This window comes from Lytechinus variegatus, chromosome 5 (assembly GCF_018143015.1).
Source record: "Lytechinus variegatus isolate NC3 chromosome 5, Lvar_3.0, whole genome shotgun sequence".
Lineage (NCBI taxonomy): Eukaryota > Metazoa > Echinodermata > Echinoidea > Temnopleuroida > Toxopneustidae > Lytechinus > Lytechinus variegatus.
The window spans coordinates 42,164,496-42,183,198 of record NC_054744.1 but is presented as its reverse complement, the minus strand read 5'-3'; the positions used below and the strand labels follow the sequence as shown (position 1 = coordinate 42,183,198).

General features: G+C 35.4%; 1 protein-coding gene across 1 annotated transcript; it reads right to left on the bottom strand.

The window, feature by feature from the left end:
* Positions 1 to 10,063: 10,063 nt before the first annotated feature.
* LOC121416200 (glycine-rich cell wall structural protein 1.0-like) lies at positions 10,064 to 14,524 on the bottom strand. Its single transcript, XM_041609692.1, has 2 exons — positions 14,128 to 14,524; positions 10,064 to 11,435 (listed from the first exon to the last, which is right to left on the bottom strand). Exons 1-2 carry the CDS (start codon positions 14,159 to 14,161, stop codon positions 10,984 to 10,986), a joined length of 486 nt encoding a protein of 161 aa, XP_041465626.1. The 5' UTR covers positions 14,162 to 14,524; the 3' UTR covers positions 10,064 to 10,983.
* Positions 14,525 to 18,703: the final 4,179 nt, after the last annotated feature.

Genomic DNA, 18,703 nt, shown 5'->3' with positions numbered 1-18,703 from the left:
CTTACAATTTTTACTTTGTGAACTGCATTTTACGAATATGATTTGAAAGAAAAACAATAAAACATCTTTTTTAAAAACTAATATAGTTATAGTATTCTTTTTTAAATAAACATGATTAGGAAGATTGCATTTCTAAAAAAGGATTTATATCCTGAAAATCAACTGACAGCACGTAAACACATGTATCATGGACAACATTTCAATACGAAAAGCACCTGATTTTGGTTAATCACTTAGCTGCTCTAACAGTTGGTCATCTTGATGAAAGGAATACGGAGCTTGTTTCTCTTGATGACATACACAGACACTCCGACAGCGGCTCCGATCAGAGCGAGCACGGCGAAGGCGATGCCGACACTTGAACTGGACGTCGATGCCTTCTTGAGTGGTTCCATTCCAGGGTTCTCACCATTGGGACTGCCAAAGATTGGAAGCTTTCCTCCATGGGCACGGTCATTGTGACGGTTACCCATTGGCTCTACGCCACCACCGTAGTCACCGACATCAGCTCCCTCAGCACTGACATCGCCTTCCGCTGATGACTCACCAGAGGAACTGCTGTCACCTGCGCTGCCGCCAGCATCCATCTGGTTCAAGGGAGCGTCAAACATGTTCTGTTCAGCCGGTGGAGGAATCGCATGTTGGGCCTTGGCGTGTCTTGGGTGGCGGCCTGAGAGCTTGACGGGATTTGCGTCGACAACCATGCAGCAAGCTATATAGAATGTATTGAAGTGTAATGCAATGGATTGTCGATAATTAAAAGTATGACATTGGCAATTCAATTTTTGAAAATATTTTTCTCTTCATTCATCAATACAAATAACGATTTGCCCTTCCCGAGACGTATATGTTGTATGCGAGTCACGACAAAGTCTACCCTTTATTGCAATTTTCTATAATCATTACAGAAGAACCAAATATTAACAAAAATAAAACAATCATAATTTGGATGAACTGAAACAAGAGAGAGAGAGGGGGGGGGGAAGGGGTGCACTAGATAATGGAGGCCTGCTCCCCTCCCCGTGTAAGGATTCGGTAATTTTTTTTTTTTTTTTTTTTTTTTTTTTTTTTTAAATAAGTACACACCTAGTTACAAATAATGCGTGAAGCATTTCCATTTATTTGAATGCAGGATAAAAGAGCACAGGTGTCGTAGCCGGGATCGAACCCCGGACTTTCCATGTATAGCCAGGCGCCTTAGACCACTCGGCCACGGCACCCTCACAAATAGTATCTGTCATCGATAGGTACTACTACATGATTATGTATGTTGAATATTTACAACAACCCCGAACATAGATTTCATGGGGTTTTACATCACTGCAAATATTGGAATTCATAGTAGAAGTGATCCATGCAGATAATTATTTTGGCAAAAGAAATAAATTCTGTGAGCCTGTAAAAAATGTAATCGTAGCATGATTGTAGACTTTTGATTGTTGATTACTTATTTCAAATGATGACTTTATATTTTTAGATGATTTTTGGATGGGACACCGTCTTATGTCAAGACATAGGAGCATGCAGGTGTATGAATACTTACCGATAAGTGTTGCGAGGATGCAGAATATCTTTCCTTTGGAGCACATGATGGTTCTGTTTGTTTTTAATTCTCGTAGGGGTTACCAGAGAGGATGTAGTAATATTGGTCCACACTGATCGATATACTAATGAAGCTTTGGCGATTCGTATTGCTGAGAAAGAAGCCAAGTCCTATACCTTTCGAAGACTATGTTTCCAAGAAGATTTTTTTTGACTGTTTAAATGGAGGAAGATGAAATAGCTCAAAATCAATTATTTTGATGTTCTAATTGGAAAGAAGTCGAAAATTTGACTGATGAATCTTGTCTGGTGTCCCGTCCCTTTTATAGAATTTTCTCCATAAAAAAAATCACAGCTGGTTTAGTAGTAACCAGTTTGAGAAATATCGATAAACATGCATGCCCAAAAGGAGAGAGGCTACACGCTTAGAAACACGAGATAAAATGTTCTTTACCTTGTTAAAAAGATCAGTTAAGAAGTGACATTTCTTGTCCTTCTTCGCTCGCTTGCTCTGACCAAAAGTTAGATTCGAAATGATGATTACATCTGACCGAATGTGTACAGATACATGAATGATAAAAGGCACGCTGAAAGGTCGCCATTGTATACTCATATCATCTTCCGCAATCTACAAGAAGTAAGAAAGCGATCGTTGAGGCCAAGATGTTTATGCATTGGCTACTTTGACTCATGCTAAAGCAGACAAGTGGTGAATGGGAATATGTTCTTTCTCAGATTGTCATAATTTTGACAATTCATTAATTTTTGTATGATGGCACATACGTTATTGCACTTCGGCCAAACCTTGTATCTGGAACAGATCCAAAGCTACTGTGAGACAGAAATACGAATTCTATTAAATGACCAGGTCACTTGCTACTGAGTTTGATTATTATCACATGTTGCCCCCGTTAAATAACGTCATTCAACAAAGTTCGAATTGTGCAACAGTTTTCATATTTCTACTGCTACTTTCATATGAATCAGTGACACTCGCTATCAACTAGCTACAATGTAGCAAAGAATAAGCGAAAAGGAAATTATCCTTTACTTTATTGAAACGCTTATTTCATATCAGCTAATATTCAAAGAAATGAATATAAATGCCTTACATATTGCATGAATATTTTATTGTCATTATGCGTTTTTTACATGAAATGTTAAAGTTTTATTAATTTTTAATAATTAACACTCTAAAAACACTGAGTAAGTGTGTACCCAATATTGGGTAGAAAGGGAACATGCACGTTTTCTGGGTATTTTATTTTTATTCCCTACCGTGTTAAATGCATGTTATAAGGGTAAATTTAAACGTTACATTGCGTAAAATTTACAAAATATTTGGTATCTTTTTACCAAACCAACATGCATGCTCTAATCATCTTTACCAAATATTGGGTAAAATTTTTTTTAGGGTGTAGCTATACTTGTTCTTTCTGTTCTTGGCATTGCTATATAGTTGTTGTTTGTTTGAACACTTTTGTAATCATCTTTGTCATTTTATCATTTTGTAATATCTATATAGTAAGACTGTATAATCGGTGTTCCGACTGTTAAATGTTAATCTCAATTGAATGTGATATTATCAAGTAAACACCATAAGAATTACTGTCAAAACGATTTAAAATGTTCATTGATAATGATTATCATAAATAAGAAATTTTTCCTTTCAGGTTATGGTTAACCATAGAACACCCCCCCCCCTTATGTGTCAAACCCACTCCACCCCAACATTACCTCCAATCCTCCTTACTCAGTTTAAAGAATAGCTATTACCTGTTCACTGTAGTCATTCATCCCCTTACATTGTGTCTTTTGTTTGTTTGCTTGACTGCACTGGAGTTATTGTTCTCTTTAGCTGTACTTTCGTTCAACATTAAATTTGATTTAGTTGCTGATGAACCCTCAGGGGGAAACAGTCTGTAAAACTAAAATGTAAGCAACTCGCTCCACCCTATTACTATACTACGTGAAACTCCTATATACATGTACATTTAGTTGAACACTTTTCAGTAACTGCAGTTTCGTATAGTGCGTATCAAAAAAGTTTACATTTTGAAAAAAAATTCTGTAAAATTATACATTTGTAATATTCTGAAGATTGTTCCACATTTTAACATTGGTACAGGTCCATTAAAGCAAATGACGATATAACTGTCGAAAAATATTTCCGCTTGAGTGAGCACCACTTATTTTTGAAAAGTTAGTGGAAAATGATTTGCGCAGAAATATGAAATAGTTATGCGAATTAAAAGTAGCCCTTAATCATGAAGAACACATGGAATTTAGCGAGTAAAAGTGATTTGAAGATATCTTCTACATTGTTTGACTTGTTTCCTTGCCCAAAACACTTCGAAGAGTGCATTTTGCCCCACCCCACCCCAATCTTTCGTAGTGTCAGTTTGATTTCGTCCTTTCGACTTGACACAGCATGAAAACGAGCATTTCTGCGCAAACAGATTTCTGCGAGCTTTACAGAAATGGACAGTGCTCACTCATGTGTAACATTCTGACAAAACTTTTACTTTCCTTGGATAGATGAGACCCAATCCCAAGATTATATGTGAAAAAATCACCCACGTGTTGTGTATTTTTTAATTCCCAGGACTTTTTCAAAGTGTAAAACTTTTTTTTGATACGCACTGCATATATATATATATATATATATATATATATATATATATATATATATATATATATATATATATATATATATATATATATATATATATACATATATATATATACATATATATATAAATATATATATATATATATATATATATATATATATATACATAGTTATGGGTATGACTGTACTATAGACGTGAACATCACTTAAGATTTAAGAAAATGTGAAGTCATGGTAATTCAGCGAATTAAAAGTACATTGTTATTTCTTACACTGTAATTTTTGTGAAATAATATTCATAAACATAATCACAATGCAGTGGGATATCACACTCCTTGATCTCTTTTGAACTTTTAAATACAAGTAAGTGGATAATCCAGGAAGCCAATCCTCCAGCAAAAAGTAATACACGGAGACTTTTTTCTATAAGCAGGGTAACTACGCAGCAATATGTATGTGTAAAAATATGAAATAGAGAGGGAATAAAGCACCAAAATAAATCTACAGTAGTATTTTTCTTTTATTCTGCAGTTCAATGATTACTGTAACAATGATTAGAAAGCGTGTGATGAATCAACACAGCAGATAAGAATCAGTGGATGCAGTTGTTCCTGAGGATGGTGTTCTGAAACTTCCTGCACCTGTTATCAAACCATATCGTAGATTGTGATGAAACATCAATGTCTGATGTACATCTCTTGATGACAGCAAAGTTTAGTCTTGAATAGAAAAAGAAAATTCGTATTTCTGATCCACAGGCATTAAAATGGGATTGATGTCACGGAGACCCACTGTCAAGTTAAAGTCGCAATTCGTCCTCAGTACAAACCAGAAGTTTGCGGAATTGTGCTACGCGAAAGACCTCGTCCGTAACAGCTGACGTGTACTTTGAAACTCGTGGAGAAATAACCTTTAGAAGGGTTTAAAATGTGTTTGATTTGTAACAGATTCACTTGTAAATTGCCGAAATGAAAAAAAAAATGAAAATGTGAGTAAATCAGATAGCTGTGTGAAGCGTGTATGTATATGCATGAGGGTGAATGAAATACATGTAATTTTTGTTATTGGTTTCTGGTTCGTTTTAATGAGGTTCATAAAAGTATAAGGCGGCTGAAAGAACAACATACGAAGAAGATCGCGGACAAAAGAAAACGAAGAAAAGGAGGAGTGGAAGAAGGGAAGGAAGAAGAAGTGAAAGAACAAGAAGGGAGAGGAGAAAAAGAAGAAGAAGAAAGGAAAGAAGAAGAAGTATCTATACGTAATTAGGAATTTTTATGTTGAAACGTTTTAACTCACTGTAAATGTATTTCACTAACATTTCAGAGCGGGATATTGTGAAGCACTTCCAGTAGTGATGATGAAATCAATGTGTGCTCCCCAATTATCGTCGGTGTCTTTCGACACGTCCACAATTTTCATGGCAGCAGACGCTCAACGAGGGCGCTCTTAAATTCTTCATCTTTCTCGGTTACAGGGCACACGAGAGTAATTCATCTGCGCGCAAAGCATGCCGGACAGACGTAAGTAAAGATCACGTGACTTTATTGATTAAAATAATTTATTAAAAATAGATCAAATGTTTGTATATCAAAAGAAAAACAATAGAGATAATGCTATGTTCATACTCTTTCATAATTACGGCGTTTGGGGAGGCTAGACTGCATTTTTGTATTTCATTTTAACTATTATTACCCACAACGCAGTTCTGGTTTTTCTGGCAATGAACTGGTCGAAATTATGGTTAGTCTTATTTCAGGCCATTTAACTTTTGACTGAGCTGGGCAAGTACCTGATTAACATATCAAGTCTTAATGTACTGTTATTTGTGACTAATGTCAGTGAATTAAAGCAAAATCTATCGAAGGATTGATTTTTAATGATTTTTTAATGAGCTATGATACAACACGTGAGTGAATGGGGGTCTGTAATACTCATGTGTGCCCTTACAGCGTCTTGAAAGACAGTGAGATGAAAACATGGGCGAATCCATTATTTCGGAATAGGGGAGTTAGAATTACAGAAACCCGTTCCATAAGTAAAGGCGCTGTCACACCTTGGCGTTTTAGACAGCGTATGCCCGACGTATGAGGAATTTGGCGAATACGCTGGCGTACGTCGAATACGTTACGGGTAAGTTTTGCATACGTTAAGAGTACGCTAAAACACGCTGGTATACGTCGTCATACGGCGAGGTCGTCGAAATATTTTGTGCAAGCACAAAATTTTTCGACGTTTGCCAGCGTATGCCTCATACGTCCCGCATACGCGGGCCATAAGTTGTAGGCAAGTTACGCGATCGTTGATACACGTTGACACACGTTACTCGTAAGTTACTCATAAGTCGATGTACGTCGAGATAATGTCCAGCGTACTCTTAAACTTACTTCTAACCTGTGAGTAACGTACTTTGAACGTATGTGTAACTTTTTTTTACGAGGTGGGAGTGCCCTTCTGTGAAATTGTGTTTGATTTGTATTGTTTTATATTACTTTGTATTATGTTTTGAATGGAAATGAAATAAAAGAATTGAATTGAATTGAACTTAACTCCAACGTATATTGACGTATGAAGACGTGCTCCGGACGACCACAAAACTTACTGGACGTGTCTGTAACTTACAGCTACCGTATAATGGCGTATTGACAACGTTTATAGGAATTGGTATATAAAGGTGGGGTTCACAGGAGTTTTCTTCGGCATGGCGGTGGTGTTGATACGGTGATGTATCGTGCGGTTATGATTTGAATAGTCGAGCGGCAGCCTTTTTATATGCTACGACACGTGTTCGTCAGCGATACGCTGCCGCGCGCTATGCGTAAGTTAGGCTATCGTAGGGCATAAGTTGTGTACGCCAGCAATACGCTAAGCATTCGTTGGAATACGTTACTTATAAGTTAACGAAGCGTTCAATATAAGTTACTAATATGTTATGTATACGTCCAACTCGTTATGAATACGCTAAGTATACGCCCAGAGTTGAAACAAAAAATCAAAGTTCAGCGTATGCCGACGTTTTAGAGAAATTTTGATACGTCGAGCAAACGCTGTCTAAAACGCCAAGGTGTGACACCACCATAAGGATATTCTTTATGACAAGGACAACGATCGATTGTCCCTCCTGGTTGGTTACAATTTCTTTCAGCCAAAACTTAAAGGGGAAGCTCACCCTGGAGAAAAGTTTGTTGTAAAAAATAGCTAAAAAATTATTACTGAAGGTTTGAGGAAAATACATTGAAGATTAAGAAAGTTATAAGAATTGTAGGTTTGGATTTGTGACGTCATAAACGAGCAGCTGCTCCATAATTATGTTATGTAGTATAAAGTACATGAATCTCATTTTTGATGGTTCGTGATGAGTTTTTTTGTAAGTGTGAAATGACAATAAAAAACATCTTCAATTTTCGGAGAAAATGACATTTCATTGTTTTTTTCCCGCAGGATACATGTATGTAACAAAGTTGCCCGCATGTAATGTCACTAATCAAATAATTTAACTTCTAATAACTTTATTATTCTTAGAGTTTTCTCAAACTTTCGGAAACGCTTTTCAACCCATGGATTGCTGAAATTGACTGTTAATCATCATCAACATCGTCTTCACTGACATTTCAACTCGTTACAGCGACTCTTGTTATTCATCGTGCTTCAACATCTGTTTCATCATCGCCATCATTGTGAACTTTAATTTGAGGAATCTTCTCCAACCGACTTGGATTTTATTGGATCTAATATCATAACCTTGGATTGCACATCTCACACTTCAAGACATGTAAGATGTTTGTTTTATTTTGTTAAGTAAAAAATGATCTATTTCCTGTAATAAAAAAGAAGTCAAATTTAAAACTGAATTTTCATTGTTATTTGCTGCAGTATCGTAACATATCAAGAAGTTCCCAGAACATCTCTCAAGTTTTACCCATATCCCTTACCTTCGAATAAGTAAGATTAATCACAAATCATAAACATAGATTATAGCGCCATCTGTTGGATTAAAACAATGTTTTGACGTAGCCCTTGTCACAATGAAGTGACTTGAAGGTGGTACCTTCACTTTGTTTTTCGTATATCTATAATGTGATAAGAAATTTTCATATACATGTAACAATGTAAATTATAGTGCCAGCTTTTGGATAATAATGATAATAATGCCAACATGCTTATATAGCGCATATCACTGCCAAATGCGTCCCTATGCGCTTAATTGAATAAGACATGAATTTTTTTTTTTAAGTAGCCCTTGTCTGACTGAAGTGACTTGTACGTTATCTGTACGTACTTTTTGTATATCCAAAAAAAGAAAAGAAATTTGTTGAAACAATATCTCGTCTGAAAATCATGATGGTGGTGCTGGTAGATGTGGTGATGTGAATGATAAGTGAAATATGCTGAACAAGTTGAATATATATCAATGGTCTCCATCATTTTCACCCTAAAACGAGGCTGATTATAGTAAATAGAAAAAAATAAACGATTACATCTTAGATCATTGATTCAGATGTAGCTGTACAAGTCCATTATTTTATACGGATTGGATTAAAAATAATTATAATCATCTTCTTAATCATATTATTTGAGCTACATGTATATTGTTTCCTTAAAAATTACTCCCTGAACAATCTGGAAGTATTAATGAAGAGAAGACGAAATAATATAATTTTTAGATTAATCAAGTTCTTAGAAAAGAAATTCTTTAAAAATTCTCATTAATTAACAAAACGTAAATAATATTTAATGGTAAACAAATGTAGAAGATAAAACTAAGATTAATTTTTGCATACACTTTTCATGGCCCCATTCTGAAGGGAAAGAATAATATATTTCCTCTCGAAACCCTCGACAATATCACGAGGGTTTAGCCCTGGATTAGGTAAATTGTTGCCCCCCTTTCCTCTCTTCCGCCATACCGCGTGATATTAAGTTCACCAACATCCAGTGACATCTCCCTAAACATAATTAAATTTCCTTCTTCCACGAGACTATTACAAGTTTAATCCTTTTCCGCTAACGAATTTGATTCACAATTGCACCATTACGGAAGAAGTAATTAATAATTTGCGTATTGATTGCATAATGCAATACTTGACCACAATTTATTTCATTTGCAGGACAATTTGAATTGTAACAGAACAGGTGATTCTCAAAATTTGACATGGGGGAACAGATCCATTAGTTAAACGACATTTTCTTGTTCGTATTGCTGTTCTTCTTATTTCTCCTCTCCTATATATAGCATACCTCCACACACTCTTTCCATTTATTTGCATACCCTGTTATCTATCTATAAAACCATTTTGTCGTCCCTAATTCGTCTGTCACAATATTCTTTCGTTTTAATTTCATATTCATCCCTTTCTCACTTTCTGGTATAACTTTTTACTTCAAATGTTATTGGACTGTTATTCAAACATCCACCCTTGCACACCCTCCTGCATAGACACGCACACCATATTCGATATTTAATGAAAAGTAACGCTGGCACGTCATCATTGGAGCACTGGAGAGCCAATCAATTTACAGAATGCTTAACACGTGAGCATTATTCATTCGCATCTGGTAACCATAATAGTGCAGTCACAAAAACAAACAGACTGAATCCCGACCGATCATATGCCTTTCGAAATAACGTAAAATCTTTGATCGCTTTGCAATCACGTTTGTTGGTGTAACTGTAACATTATGCCACAACTTTACAAACGAAAGCAAGTTAAAATCGACCTGTGGTATGTCATTGGAATTAATGTAAATAGCTTTGAATGATCTAGAGTCGTTTTTACCAATGTGACTGTGCCAGAGGAGATTATCGAAATTGTTTCGATATCAGATAAAATGGATAATTTATTTCAAAATAAGAAACAGGAATACATTAGACAAAACATTATTCCAAAACAGATATAACTTTATTAAAACCATACAATACAATGCAGCTCTATAAAACGATTTTGTATTAAACGCATTTCAGCGCACGAAGACAAAATCTTTTAATGAGGAATATAATGAAGTATGTATATAATAATTTATGTGAGTAATTATTTTACTAAAAAAGACAAATACTCAGCATGATAAATACTTTAATTGAATCTTCACAACTTAGAAGGTGGAAGGCAAACAAAACCATAAAGCCGTTAAAAAAATGTTGGACAACGAATAAAGGTGATTTTTATTTTATCAAACAGAAACATAACGTAACAAATCAAAGTAATCAAATAAACCGCAAGTCATTCTTATTGTTTTAGTGCAAACTTAGTTCTTAAGGCAAAAACCGAAGTTAAAAAAAGGGTTAGTAGAACAAAGAAAAAATGTTTTTGCTTTCCACGAGAAGGTATTTAGTTATTTTTAAATCATAAGACAGGACCTTCTTCCGAGGGGGGGGGGGGATTGGATGTCATGGTGTTATAAGGCAAACAGGGCTTAGTTGATAAACAGTTTCTATTCAAGTCCCTGAGCGATAGGTATCTTCAAGCTCATCAGAAAAGAGAAGGGATAATACGACCATCCTGATCGAGGAATATGTCATATCATGTCCCTTGAAATTTAGTTAATAACTGTCTATCGCTAAATCGACCCAATGCACCGTGATGTTGGTGGCATAGTAAGATTCATGTTGATGATGTCAGGTCATAGCTCTTGGCTAGACACCGTTGCCAAGCTAATACCAACTTTGACGAACATGGGTGTCTTTTAAAATGGTGTTATGACTGTCGTCTTTGATCGGGCATTGAAGCTGTACTTACAGCTCAGGCTGGCAGTGGTTGTAAAATGTAAAAAGAGACGTCAAGAGTTTTTGATAAATCTATATAGCGGATTAGTTCTTATGCGTTTGAAAGCATTTGGGCACCATTTTGGCGTTTCCTGTAGACAAAGTATCCGACACCTGCTGCTGCTACAACGGCTCCTACGGCAAAGATGATGCCAAAGGCCATACCACTCTTCTGCTGTGCAGTCATAGAGCCGAGATTTGAGAGTCCGTTTCCGCCGGCACCGCCGCTGTTGTCTTCTGACGAGTCATCGCTGCTGCCGTCATCGTCAATGCTGTCGTCATCACTGCCAGTGTCACTGCTGGTGTCAGAACCACCGTAGCTGGTTCCTCCCATCGCATCTGCGCTGCCAGATGTTCCGTAGTCTGATGTACCCATGGCTCCTCCTCCTCCATATGCGTCGTTGGCTCCTATCTCACCACCACCACCATTACCAAAGTTGAATTGTGTTCCATCAGTACCTTGAAATCCTCCTGTACCTGTACCTGGTACGGCTGCTGCTACAGCTGTAAAGACAACATCGAATATCATGGTTAGAGATAGGCACAAAACACTACTATGGCCAATGGTGTAACACAGTCCCTAATACATTCTTACGGTTTTGTCATTAGGACTGACCTTTACTTTTACCATCCGAAAAAAAATTACCAAATCCTGAACCTCGAACCTCTGAATTAGTATGTATACATATTCAGCCTCGCACCATTGAGCCGTATTACAATCAGTCATTAGCTATCGACCTATACGCTCTCAAAACAGTACAGTAAACGTTGTACTGACATTATTAGATATTACCCTGAAGACATTCTAGATCCTGTAGATACAATCTTTGTCATGATATTATTATAATATAAGACATGTTGAAACGTTTTCAAACCATAGATGCTGACGCAATATCATGAAGGTTACTTGATATATGCGGGTAACCCCTTCAATGCCAACAACGCATGTGACGCTATAATGTTGGTCTTAATATGTACTGGCAGAACATGAGTCAGTTGATTCGCCTGCGTCATAAGTCGAGGTCAAGAGTGTTATATTTGAACCTTCACAAGACCCCTCTTCCTGTTTTCAAGCCACCTACATCTACCAGGGTGGCTCTCCGAAATTTCGTCGTCACTTATTGAAAATAAATTCCGCTCTTTTTACTCCATTGTACACCAGTCATATAGGATGACAGTAATGATTGAATGATTAAAAAGGTAATTTTCGGTGTTAAATCTGAGGACAAACCTTGCGAAATGATCAGTTTCAGGCACATAATGTAAGATCGATGACATATCTCATTCATTCCGCATAATTGTATATTGTAGATAGATTAATAATCACGCTGAATTGCGATTGATTTTATCTTGGGTTCTGATGATATAAAGGGTCATCAAAATAAATAATCGTAATTACAGTGCCACTAATGGAATGGAATGGAATTGCATAAGTATTGAATTTTGATACACAAATAAACTTTTTTTTAAATTTACAGTATTTCATCGGAAGTCTGAAGTATGTTAAAAAAAATCTAACTCGTCAACATGATAAAGGGTTATTGGAAAATGTTGTTCGAATGTTTATTTTCTAAATAAATCTTGGGGAGGAGGAACTAGTGGTTTCCCCGGGATCAAGTTGAACGTGTAGGTATATATTTGTGATATCCCTCATTCTAGCCCATTTCTAGCTACAACCAATATGACATGTTCTACATTATTTTATTTCGCAAAATATCCTTTTAATCAGAATGGAGACTTGAATTAGTGGCTCATTTTCGTTTTGTATCGTATGATACGTTTTCCAGTTTGCCACCTACGACAAATGACACTTAATACAACTGCTTTTTACAGAAGTCATAAATGCTGAGTCTATCATCTATGAAGAAACAATCGACACGGTTTCACAAATATATTGATTTTCGAGCTGATAGATTCTTGCTTGCTCCTCAACTCATTTGAATTAATTTTGTTTTGTATGTCATGTATCTCGTTGTATTTCATGAAAGTTCAGTTGTGATTAGGTTCAATTTAAGCAATATATTCTTTTTATGATATAAACCTTTTAATAAGTGAAAAAAATAAAAGTAAAAAAAAACAAAAAAAAAACAAACAACTTATCAAGAAATTGCTCATAAAAGTCTAGTAAACATCGGATAAGGAGAGGATCATCAAATAAGACAGCAACTGTGTTTCACTGATTTATTGATAGCTGCCGTTTCGAGGAAATCTAAAAATGTCTCCTCCTCTTACACGACAAAAATAATTGCTATATAATGATAAGATAACTATTAGGATATGCCATTCAATATCATGTTCTCAGAAATGTTCATCTCCTTAATGAAGGATATCCACTTGTTATTTAAATCGCTATTCCATGAAGCAATTTAATATTTAATCTTGGATTTGGTTTAAACCTATACCATCAAATTAGTGATTAAATTTGCCACCTTGCTCCGTAAGGTGTTTAAGGGAAGAAATACAATTAATGCCCAGATACCATTCACAAAATGGTTCTCTTAAATCTGACCATGTAAAATGTGACGATATTTATCAATGACACATCAAATAATGACTGAATTATTTTTAGATTTTCCTGGCTCAGACTCATATTCGGCAACCACGTGCCCTGTCTCAGTCACGTGTAGTTCTGTCAGCGCGGTTTGGCGGATTGTGATCAAGAACTTATTAAGATTTGTAAGACGCAGAAGCCCTGTACATTGAAATAAATTAGTGTTGAACTTTCTTTTGCTGATTATAAATAACATGTATAACACTCTAAAAACACTGAGTAAAATTTTACCCAAATTGGGTAGAAAGGGAACATGCATGTTTGCTGGGGTTTTTTTTTACCCCAAATTGGGCTATTTCAACGCAACATTGCGTAAAATTTACAACATATTGGGTATCTTTCTACCCAACCAACATGCATGTTCCCATTTACCCAATATGGGGAAAAACCCTTTTTTAGAGTGTAATAATACAGCGAACAGATAAAAGAAACAATATCAAATATGGTAAAAGTCTATGTCAAAGGTAAAGAAAATACGATTAGAAAAAAAAAATTGTGCATAAAAAAGTAACTCATTATTTCAAATAGACAAAAAAAAACATCACAAAATGCATATGCAGATAACGATAACAAATGTCATCACAATTAAATAAGGATGATTAACATATGCTCAATCGATGAAGTCCGAAATTGCCAACCACTTACCAACAAAAGCAAATAAAGCGATGATGGTCTTCATGGTAATAGTGTGTGTAGTACTATACTTGAGAAGTTGTGAGAATTAAGGATGGCTTGGGGGTAAACAAGCTCAATAAAATATGATGTTCCTCGGGCTAAAGTAAAGAGCACAAATGATCACAAGAGAAGGATTCCTTTAGTAAAAAGTAGATGAGTATCCGAAAATGGTGGCAAGTTATTATCCCGAAGACAAAGCGGCGATTGGTGACAATTAGCCGCGAGACTCGTCCTATATGTAGAGACAGGGTGACGTTGCGTGCAGTAACAGAGGGGCGGACTTCAGAATTAAGGGGGGCAACATGCCAGCCTGGTGCCTTCTACGTTTGTACTCCTCATTCATTAAGGACTACCCCCTCTTACTAGACCAATAATGGGGGTCGGTAATCAGCCTTAGGAAGGAAATCCAATTCTCGTCACTCCTGTTTCGGCAGGGGTGCTATATTTAGCCAGTAGGGGAGTGCCAATCGTGGGTCGGAAGGTCGCACTTGAGCCCCCATTTTCTCTTGGGCTGTATGTTGGAATCATGATAGCAAAACGGTGAAGGGGCGTGTGCTTGTTTTCGGTTGCATTCTGACGCACATTGGGGATTATGCAGGGGCTAGTGAGAAAGTCAGAGAGAGAGGGAGAGAAAGAGAGAGAGAGAACGCAATAAAGAAAAGTTCGAGTTTGGGGAAGGGGATATGACGAATCCCCCATTTTTCTGTCCGTGTATGTATCTATGACCGCAACGACCTATTCATTTTCACCCATTTATTTGAATGTAATATGGTTAAATATCACGTATTCCCCACAATACGATAAAGGGAATAATACGGGATTTACAATCCCGAGGATTCGTATTTCTATTTCGAAATGCATTCTTTAAATCACAGTGAGAAAATTCTCCGAAAAAATGCTTTAAAGATTTAGTCCTGACCAGACGTAAACCTTTTGTATACAGCATATGTCCAATGTTGAAATGGTGAATTGAAAGGTAGATGCAATTATATTATTTTAGATTGTCAGGCTTTGTACATTATTATCTGATATTTTGGCCTTTGCCAAATATATAAAGCTTCGGGTGTACCATTCATAAGTGGTCAGTAAATTTTTGGTTAGAAAAGGGGGAAATGACACCTAAAAAGTGCAACAAGTATAAAGGAAACATACAGGTGACATTGACGACTAATCACTTTTGACATGTACTTTTCGGGGTTAGTGAGTACCTTTTGGCTTTAGTGATATGAGATTGTGATCATGGATTATGAATTCAGTTCATAATGATTGATTTTACCTATCATTTTCTTATTTTTCTTAATAATGACAAAAATTATAATACATTCAAAAAATATATCCATACCCTTATTTCGCTAAATAAGAATCAAATCAAAATGTATGAAATCGTTTTATCATTTTTTATATATGAAGTTACTGGCCATATTATATCTAAGTCATTGTTTATATTACTGGTCAATGTTCTTGATGTTAACTTCGAAGTTGCTGTGTAAAAAGCATATGTTTCAAGTCAAATATAGTAGGTGCTGTGGTGACGTATAGTGGTTTAGTCATAAGACTCTTACACCAAATTCGAGGGTTCGAATCACTATCCGTGCCAATGTTCTTTGGAAAGGCACTTAACCACGTTTGTCACTCTTCACCCAGGTGTAAAATGGATACTCCGTAGGATGTGAACGCCAATGCGATTAGATTGACAATAGAGAGAAAAAATGGATCACAAGGAGAATGGAGATGATGCACTTTATGCATGGAGCAGTGTTGGTTACATGCAAAGTGCTAAGAAACAAAGTATAAAGCGCTATATGAGTAACTATTCTTCTTCTTAACATTATTATTTAAATAGTTATCTCGGCAAACATCTCGAGAAATCTTCAAACAAATTTAATGAACTTCCAATTTTTACAGATTATATTTTTTAATGTTATAATGACATTCAAATATCAAAGCAGCATGACGTACATATTCAATACAATAGTAATATTTATAATATACTGTATTTGAAGAGAAAATGTATATACATTTTAGATATGAAGATAAAACTTCCATAAACAATCCCTTATGCAAATCGTTTTATCTTAACGTTTCCATTCTACAACTGCTGGGTACTTCCGCCACTAATACATGCTTTCAATCAATGTTGATGTTGTTTTTGTTAGGTATTACTTATTGATCATATTTCACAAGTTTGACATGCTAATTCGTTTTCTAGTTTAGATGAATCAATGCTTGACTGTACGAATCACGTGCATTAAACACATTTTGTTTTACCTACTTTTACCTGCTGTGTAGATCGAAGCAACAGTGACGGATTTATTATAGCGTGGAATAGTCTTTCTCTAATTAACGTCAACTAGTTAGGAAATAACAATTATGACGTGCGATAGGTATGGTCCGCTTCCTCAACAGACACTATGTCCTGTCTACAAGTGAGGAAGACTCTTGCCCCTGACCGCTAGACCCATTGTATCTTACACACTAAACATTCATTTTTTCTGTCTGCTCTTGTGTTTATTGTATCACTACATTATCATTTATTTGTTATAGATCCACCTACATTTTTTCACTGGATTTTCAAATGGTCTTCAATCCTCAAAGTGTCAGATTGATATAATTACTAAGGTGATTCTTACGTAATTAATAAATTACCTATTATTCAAATAGTCAGACCTTTTGACGAAGTGTTATGGATATGCAGAAAATCCCTAAGCTTTATTGGATGATGTTTTTATGTTGCAAATAAAAAAATACATTGTTAAAACAAAAGATTTAGGGATTTTCGTTCAAATTGTAGTTCGTTAGTGAATTCACCATAATTACTAATGAATTATTTTGTCAAAAATCTTCTTTTACCTCAATTGCAATGTTTCGTTCAATTAACAATGACACTTTTCTGCCTAAATTCACGTGGTTAGTCGTGAATTGAATTAATTACACTTCAGAATTAATATCATAATTGAAAGTCAAGCGAAAATCCAACCATATTTTAAACATAGATATGTATAGTTATTTTTACAGTGAAGATCGAAGATGTCGATTAATTGCAGTGTATGACAACTTTATCATTATCGATTTTCATAGTTTCCATTTAATGACCACAATTAAAGAGACTTCACAGCATTTTTTTATGAACGATTGGAACATTTACATTTCATAAGCACACATACATTCCATCAGTAACATAAATAAAGATTAAAATGAAGGATAACTCTGGTAGGAAAAGTTGACCGCGGATGGAGCAAATGATGGGAAATTCGAATGAAGACAGTTTTTATTTGTTATAAAAAAAATGTAAGAAAAGGGGTTAACTGATCTTTTCTACTGAGAAAAGATGAGAGTTAAATTTAGCAAACGGATTGACCAAGTGACTCAGAGAAGACGTATTTAAAATTCACAATTTTGGGAACTGTTATTTAAGAAACCTTATAGCGTAGATATAATACAAATTATGCGTCATGCATGTCTCATCATATTAGTGGCTTGTTATAATTCCAAGCTAAAATAAGCTTAACACATCATAATCTGAAGTAATTCGGTAATGTCATCTGTGATTCGCTTGTTGAACTAACTACATAATTCGTGTATGCATCGTCGGCCAAAAAAAAATGAAATTGATACTTCAAAGTAAGGAATATGCCCGGTATTAAACACTTAGTGATACTCTTCTAATTTAGAATTGCGCCATGAAGTGACACATTGGGAATTAAGAGATAAAGCATCGGATCAAATAAAAGTCAAATTTGTAACTCATATGAAATATCAATATTATCTGATTTTCAGAAAACAAAAACTAACGATAATCTTCCCGTATTAGCAAGGTAGATTAAAAAGATAATGCGTTTGATTATTATCAAATCTCGTCACGTACAATGGTTTTGTATTTTAAATACTTGTTTGCAAAGGGAAGTGATGCAAAATATACTAATTGGACCAAGTTCTCAGGAAATTATAAAAAACAAAGACGCATTAAGTAATACAATATGACATACTCATTAATCACCATTTCCAACCTGTCATGATATAAAGATGCTAAGGGTTTAAAGTATGTAATAAAATACCCCGTGCGAAGGGGAGAAAATTGAAACAATATGAATGAGAAGCTTGAAAAAAAAACAGAACATGAATAAGAAAGCTACGGCTTCCTTGAAGGTAAGATTGGTGGAATTAGACAATAGAAACCTGACAAAGAGTATAGGGACTACTTATGAATCATCGAATATCACACAGACAGCCAATGGCGTAATTAGCTATACATATTGTAGGGGGTCAAACATGAAACAAACTTTTGGAAAATATTGGCAAGCGAGCGAAGCGTTCGAACAAAGTGTGTGACCTTTTTAATGCAAAAAAGGATATTTATGCGTTGGAACCGTCAAAAAGAGAAAATCTTCGTAATCTTATTGATGTATGATGACAGGATTCATCCTACATGGCATTGTTCTTGTTGTATTTTGGGTGAAAAAATACATCAATGAATTCTAGAAGAGCGCTAAGTATGAATCTCTGGTCGTCGAAAGTAGTGACAGGTTAATTTATCATAACGTGAGTT